The 8287-nt window shown below is 38.5% G+C and overlaps 1 protein-coding gene across 1 annotated transcript in view; it reads left to right on the forward strand.

Moving 5' to 3' along the window:
* LOC120403969 (mucin-6-like) overlaps positions 1–7387 on the forward strand; it is a 98706-nt gene extending 91319 nt beyond the window's left edge. The window contains exons 57-60 of the mRNA XM_039535991.1: positions 58–456; positions 2307–2345; positions 3546–3648; positions 5910–7387. Coding sequence (XP_039391925.1) covers positions 58–456; positions 2307–2345; positions 3546–3648; positions 5910–6087 — 719 coding nt within the window. The 3' untranslated portion in view covers positions 6088–7387. The remainder of the gene's footprint in view (positions 1–57; positions 457–2306; positions 2346–3545; positions 3649–5909) is intronic.
* The last annotated feature ends 900 nt before the right edge of the window (positions 7388–8287 follow it).

Consider the following 8287-nt stretch of genomic DNA (forward strand, 5'->3'; position numbering starts at 1 on the left):
TTCATTTAGTCACATCATATGTTTATTTTTCCCTTTCTTTAAACTCTTACTTTGCAGTAATGAAGTCAACTAGAAAAACCACAACTTCCAGTTCTTCTATTAAATCCACTACAAGCACTTCACCAACAACTACTCCAATCTCTACCTCAACAGAATTTTCAACATTGGAATCCACCACTCTGCCTAATGCCACTACCTCAATCACCAAAAAACCGACATCAAAAATGACTACGCCCACATCTACGGCTTCAACACTCACTATGATAACATCCACTACTCCGAAAACCACAACCATCAAAATCACAACTTTTTCAACTACCCCAACTAGTTCATCAACTGAGACAGCCACAGTCAAATCAACTACATACATAACACCAACCACAACAAAAACCACAGCTCTATTCAATGAAACAACTACAGCTTCTACTGCATTTACTACAAGCTTTCACTCCTCTGGTAAGTTTTAAATGGAGTATTATGCAATCAGTTATAGTTTGTTGTGTTTTTTGCAGGCTACAATCACTTTTAACATAATTTTAAAATCATTTTTCTGACTGTTTATATGTAAGAGCTTATACATCTTATAGTCATAAGCCTCAAACAAGATGATAGTTAAACGAACATTAGCAAATGTGCCTAATTGCATTCACTATCTCCATTCCACTTTCACCTTTTTATTTTGATACACATACTCCTGCAGCTGAAAAATATGGGTTTTATGTGAAGTAATATATTTCATTCAGAATGTATTCAGCTAAGCAGCCTTCTTCAGATCCCACCACTAAATATGTAACAATCATCATTAGTGTTTCTTGGTGATATAATATGCCATTTTTGATATATTCAAAACCTTTTTATTTTTCATTATATTCTGAACAGAACACTGCCATTTAGAGATTCATCAATATAGCCATTAACCAGGACAAATTTTTCACCTTATTAGACTGTTCATGCAAGAATAGCCAAGAAGTGTCACAGCTTATTAGTTATATTATTAATTTGGTATGCTTTAACTTTACAAGCTTTTGCAATGTTATGTACCTTTCTACTGTGAAAATAGTTCCTTTTACAACAAGACAAAAAAGTAGGGAAATGACAAAGTTCCCCAACTATTTTTTTTTATTTTGCATTTATTTTTCTGATCCTTTCTCTCTTTCTTTTTAGGCTCTGTGGAGTATTTAGACACCTTTTCCTTCCTTGCCTGCCACAAACCCTGCTGTTCTGTCAGCATTGGTTTACGGCTTAACCATCATCTTCAACTCGTTGTTATAAAAATAATTTTGACAATTGAACAGCTCCACTTTTAGCTTTTAGAGCAGAAAATGCATTAGAATTAGCTGAAAGTACCACCGACTACTGTTAAAATTGGTACTTCACACTGTAGGATGGGAAGATTTAAATTGTCCCCTGTATTTGAGTCTTCCTTTTCTCTCAGCTTACTTCTCCCGTTCACCAGTTTTACGAGAGCGGGATGGGAGTGTTGTGTTTGAGTGATGAATTCCCAACTGTTTGTGAGTTGGTGCATGTAGCATGAGAATACCTGTTAAGAATTTGATAATTACTTGAGTTTCCCCAAGGTTACATAGTTGTTCATTCAGAAGATCTTTCCTTTGATAGGCTGTTTGGAAAAGTTAGAGGGTAATGTTTTTCAAAAGCATGTTAGTGACTTGGGAACCTAAGTTTCATTGACTTATTTAGGTACCTACATCTCTTTTGAAAATATAACTTGGAGGGTACACTTTTGAAAATTTTGGAGGATAATTGCAGTCAGAACAGCTCTCTATATTTTGCAGATCTTTGCTTGCTTAACCAATTGTGTAACTGCCTGTCACAATTCTGCCGTCACTCACATTACCTGTCTGACAACCAAATGCTCTCTTTGTACCAAAGTGCTGACTATTTTGGTAACTGATGTGAAAAAGCATTCTGATTAAGAGCTCTATCTATTTTTCTGATGAAAGAGAAAAGTATCTTATTTCATGCAACAGCCATCATTTGAAATGGATTGTATAACTCATTTTGTCAGGTGTTTTCTGTACCATGGAGTAGGAAAGGGACTATATAAATCCAAGATAATTTCTGTAGTATGAAGATTGAGCACCTTGATTAAAGGATATGACATTTTGCTATTTATACCTGATTAAAATACCCTATACTGCCTTTGATGTCACTCAGGCAGTGAGCCCCTTGTTGGAATGGGAGAAAAATTAAATCTCAAAAGATTTCTTCCACTATTTGATCTTTTAAGTTTTGATATCTGCTTTTTTTTTCATTCACACGGTTTACTGTGTATTCCTTTTTCACAGGCACACTGTCTACTTTACTATCTACAACACCTTCAAAAGGTTAGTTCCTCAGTCAGTGGGTAATGTAATAGTGCTGTGTTGGCTTCCATGATGTTTTGTTATTTATAATGCTATTTTCTTTCCTCCAACACTTTATCACCCCCTATGTGGGTAACTCATATACATTTCCTGACCTTTCAGAACATTACCAATGCCTTTCAAAAAGCTGTGTTTTAATCAAAATGAAGGACTCAAATAATTGCTCTTGAGATACAGACTATAAAATAATGGTTGGAAGGAGGCATCCCATCCTTGTGTCTAATAGGATAGACTTTCCGGTTCCTAATAATTTATTCCATTCACTTTGTCAATACTATAGTCTGGTCCTACAGCCCAGCAACCCTTCTTTTGGATGAGTGGCTTAGCACTGCTCTAAGTACTCATTAGAGAAGATAACTTAAGAGTAGAATGAGATGCTGAGCCACAGAGGGAAAGCAATCTCTGTTCACAGCACTCCCAGACTAGGACCATTAGACCTTTCAGTCAACTTACTGCTCAGTGTGTAGTGTTAATTTGAGTTACCTCATGATATAAAATAAGATGTCAATATATTTCACTTGGTAACCTCATTGAGCATAGTCACCAAGCAACAAGTAGCATTGTGTGTTCCACCTAGAATGCAAGTCTGGTGGGGAGGAGAGGAGAGGTAAAACTTGATAACATTAGCCCAATCGATGCTACATCATGGATGTTCTGAATGTTGGCTATATCAGATTGTCGTTCCTTTTCGGACATGTTATATCAGAGAGACATACTTCAAGTCCTTAACCGCTATGCTATTTAGAAGGCAAAGAAATCAAAGATTTTTTAACCAGAACTGGCTTGATAGCCTGTGTTATTTGTATCCTTCCATTCTCATCAGTAATACAGTTCAAGTGTTTTCCCTGTTGGGTGTCATTTTCACTTTGTTCTTTAAAACTGGATTCTATTTTGTTCATTAGTGATTCCAGTTTCTTACCTTTTTCTCAAATGTGTTTTCTTGTTTCAGCTCTGATTCAACCTAGGTGCCTAAGTTAAAAATTACTTGTTTTGTATTATTGGCTTGTTAATTATCAGTTCTCTTCAGCCTATTGGAAATGTCTAATTGAAATGTTTTCCCATAAGATTTTGCCTGTCTGCTTTCAGTCCATCAGAGCTAATTCAATATCTTCTCTAGTTAGATTTCTGATCATTATATTTCTTTTCTTTTACATTTGACAGAACGTTGTAGAGAGATTGAATATGAGGAGCAAGTGACTTACAAAGGATGTACTACAAATGTCACCTTGACCCGCTGTGAAGGAATGTGTCCATCTTCAGCAAAGTAAGGATCTATGAGAAATTGCACAGCAAAGATGAGCTAAACCACACTGCTTTATTTTATTACCTTTTTTAAAAAGAATGTGTTTTGTTAAGCACCAGTCTGCTGAACTGCTTTACAAGGCAGAGAACTACATTTCCCCACTTCCCTAAAATAAAAACATGGACATCAACGTCCAAGACATGTGGCACTTCTAAGGATGCCAAGCTGCTCTGTTCTCTTGTACAGAGGAGGTCATCACAGACTAAAATTGTCAAAAATCTCCAAGTTTACAAATAAAGGTAGAAAGTAAGCCAGGAAATTTCTCCCAACTTCGTATTTGGTGACATTATATATAATGGCTTTTCAGCAATCTCCGCTATATCATGCTGCATATAGATCAGTTGTGTTTACAGTTATGAAAATGATTTCTCAAACAGACAGCCCCAGTGACTATATAGAGCTGTACAGGCAAGGGATCAAGGGTCCAATAAAACTAGGAATTTGCTTCTTGAATGGAGAGGTCCAGCAGTGATACACACTAATTCGAACAATATAGAAGTGTTTATTATATCCGCCCAGCAGTCAACATAAAGAGCAAGGCTATTGAAAAGAAAACAGTGAACGGCTACAAGATTTAACATAAGTAAATTCTGAAGCAAAAAGCTGCATGCTTATAAATGAGTTCAGTTTTCCATCAGCAGTTTAAAATACAGGTTAGTAGCCAAACACAAAATGGGTAAAAAAAATTAAAAAATAAAAATAAATAAAGATCTTAAGATTGGAGAAAGATTTTAGGGTCCACAATATATCTGAAACTGATTTTTGAGAGAGATCACTTATCTTTCCAAGGATGTTCACCATCATCAAGGAAAGAGAGGCTAAAGCATAGATAATTTAATATAAATTGAGCCAATCTTTCCCTTATTTTATAGATCATATGCTATAAGAATAGTAAAGGGCAAAACCAATATCTTTTCATTTTCCAGTTCCCCTAATTTAAATGTTTATGTAATTGTTACTGTAAATACAAACAAATTGTTTGAGACCTCTAGGCCAAATTCTACCATACACACACCCACACAGTGACAGAATTTGCTCTTTAAAATGTAGTTTGCTATAGGCAGAAAACTGTGAAAAATAGCACCTTCAAGGTAGAATCCGAGTCTCATCTACATAGTGTCTAAAATTAATTTTTACTACTTTTACTCCTGTTAGCTCTGTAGCACCAGCACAGATACAGCATAGGAAGTTTCCTACTTGTTACTCTGTTATTGACATCAGAACCAGAAAATGACATAGCCTGACTCTCAGATTTTCAGCTGAGATTCTGGTGCTGGTAGCTAGGGGAAAAAAACATTTTTTTAACATGCAAACTGTGCAAAGAGAAGTTGTTAATGCATAATATAACCACCATATAAACAATAGATATTTCAAAGCCATTTTGCAGAGAACTGCCATATTTTAATGGATGGCCTTAAAATTACAATTTAGGTTGGAATTCTCAAGGGAATTCAAAGGGAACTAGGCAACCAAATCCCACTAATTTTCATTGGAGTTGAGTGGGCAAGTCCCATATGCCCTTTTGAAGCTCCAGCCTTAAAATGTAAATTGAAAGTTTTGTTTTGTATCTGTTAGGGTAGAAGTTCAGGGCTCTATATTTCTCCTGCACAAAAAGTTATCATGAACCCATAAAACAGGGGAGGTTGTTGCATTGCTTACAGACCTTTAGCTATTAAGGATTCTATTAATTCTTGCAGGAAAAACAGCACTATAACAGGAGGGATATGAAGAAGAGGGAATGATCTTCAAATTTCTTTTTAAAATACACATCTATAATATTTAAGCGTATGTAGCTTTCTGAATCTATTTAGGATCTTAGGGCCAAATAGATAGTATAAATCATTGACTTCAATGAAGCTGTGCCAGTTTGCCCCAGCTGAGGATCTGGCCCATAGTTTTATATTTATTCATTTGGATATATCTTTTTATATTTTAACCTGTTTGAGGCACAAAAGGGTTTAACTCATGTCACAGACCTTTGTAGTTTTAAATGCCACCACAGCAGCGTATTATGTCCAGAATCCATAAAATGACCTTACTGTCAGCAGCACAGGTTAATGACACAATCCTTCAGAACCAGCTGGATCAAGTTCTCATGAATCTACACGATATGCGCTTTCCATACAAGTGAGAACATGGCCTGTAAACCCATCTCTTGTGCTAAGGGCTTGCAAACAGCTCTTTTGCCTAATCCAATACTTGATTTCTCTTCATTTTAACAGGCTAAATATCGCAAAGATGATGGTAGATGTGGAATGTGGCTGTTGTATGCCAGTCACACTGCATAAAAAGGAACTGAAAATGCCTTGCCCAGACCCAGATCACCCTGGAAAGAGGCTCGTTATGGAGATAATCATATTTGGTGGCTGCGTATGTAACTACGATGGCTGCACACACTAGCTGGGCTTTTCAAACTATCAAAACAGAATTTTTTTTTAAATGAAATTACACGGTAACAATTTACAACATTTCAAACAATGACTGTTCATTACTATGACCTCTCTTATGTCTACTTCTGCTGATTACGTGGGCCAGCTTTGTAGGGAGACAACACGGGCAGTTATCTAGAATGCAGATAACTATAGTATTAAAATGATGTGAATAATTTATTTCTAAATTGTGGGGGAGTAAGGGAGGATCCAGGAGTGTCTGGCTTGCTCAAGACACTATTTAACCAAATGCTGAAGGCTGGCCTGGCTGATTATGTACTATATAATACTAATGGGGATTTTGCGCTTTCAAATACAATGTGATGAACTGCTAATTCTTTACATCTGTGTTCAAGTGATGATTGGGTTAGAATGTGCTTTCTACTGTAAACAGCTGCAGTGTTTCTGTAAATTCATAAAATGATCTGTTAATCCATAGAATGCTAGCCAGTGGCTAAGTGGATGACATCTGAAAAGAGTAACTAGGAGAGGAGAGAAGAAGTTAGCCTAGGGGCTTGCCAGGAAGTGAGAGAATGGTATGATATCCGGGAGGGAGGCCATCACACTTATTTGTGAGTGGTGAGGGTTTCCTGAGGGTGTTAGAGATGAAGGGAACATACCTGCCAACACATGAGTACTATAAAGAGAGACAAATAGGCAGGAAAAAATACAAACAACCTTTAAAAATGCCACGGAACCAGCAGACTGGGGGAACTTTTTGGATGAGCAGCAGCTGAAAAATAAATATTCTGCTAAAAATAGGGAGAGCTGGCAAACATGGGATGCTCTTTAGTGAGGGGATTGCAGGAAAGTCCACCATGCTTACTGGGTCTTGAGGCAGAGTCAGCAGCTGGATGTTGGAGGGGTTTGTAGGCAAGTTATACAGCAAGATGTAAGGCAGGGCTTTCTGCAGAAAGGAGAGGCTGGGTTAAAGTGTTTCTCTGGGGAGTGTGAGAGGGTTCAGTAGCTGGGTCTCAGAGCACCTATGAGGGATATTATGGGAAGATTTAACAGTTGGAAACGTGTGAGGAATCACTTGTCAGGCAGGTGGAGATTTCTGTAGTTTGCCTGGAAGTTGCAGGACAGTTTGGCAGCCTGGACAATTGGAGTCAGGTTGAAGCATTTTTGCAGGAGGCACCTGTTAACAGAATGTTTGTCCATAGTTGCTCAGTGCCCTTTATCGAGAAGTGTGCTCTCATTTGCACTTTTATGGGTTAGAAATGCATTTCTTTTTTAAATGTATGTTTAATAAATTGCAAATAAAAAGCTAGCACAGCAGTGATGTCATCTGTGTGTTCCTTCAGTAGTTTCCTTTCCCATCTCTCATTTAACACAAATACATTTTTTTCTAAATATATTTGATGGGGGAGGAGTGGCAGGGGGATTTTAACATGTTCATGCCCTACAGCAGGGGTGGCCAACCTGAGCCTGAGAAGGAGCCGGATTTACCAATGTACATTGCCAAAGAGCCACAGTAATACGTCAGCAGCCCCCAATTAGCTCCCTCTCCCCCCAGCTCCCAGTGCCTCCCACCCACCAGCAGTGGATCAGCACCTCCCCCTCCCTCTCCAAACCTCCCGGTCAGCTGTTTCATGGGATGCGGGAGGCTCGTGGCGGGGACGGAGGAGGAGTGAGAGCACGACAGGCTGAGGGGAGGGGGTAGAAAAGGGTGGAGTGGGGGCAGGGCCTGTGGCAGAGCTGGGGTTGAGCAGTGAGCACCCCACCGACACATTGGAAAGTTGGCACCTGTAGCTCCAGCTCCGGAGTCGGTGCCTATACAAGGAGCTGCATATTAACTTCTGAAGAGCCGCATGTGGCTCCGGAGCCACAGGTTGGCCACCCCTGAACTAGAGCAACTGAGAGAATAGCATATTGCCAACCCCAAAAAGGTCAAAATTATGAGCCAACTCCAAAAGTCTGGAGACTGGCCAAAAACAATTACATTTTTGGTCTGCCTCTTGATTTTTGAATTTCCCCTGCCTACACCACCCAGATGTGACAACTAGTGTTGCCAATTCTCACAAATTCATAGTGGTCCATGCCACTTTAGGCCCACCTACAGGAGCTCTTTCTAAAAGACTTGATTGAGATCAAGTTACAAATATATGACGTGCTGCCTAATGGTGCAGAACTTCCAGGTTTTTTCCAAAACCCCCAAATGCCAATTAATT

The sequence above is a fragment of the Mauremys reevesii genome, linkage group 4 (genome assembly GCF_016161935.1).
Source record: "Mauremys reevesii isolate NIE-2019 linkage group 4, ASM1616193v1, whole genome shotgun sequence".
NCBI lineage: Eukaryota > Metazoa > Chordata > Testudines > Geoemydidae > Mauremys > Mauremys reevesii.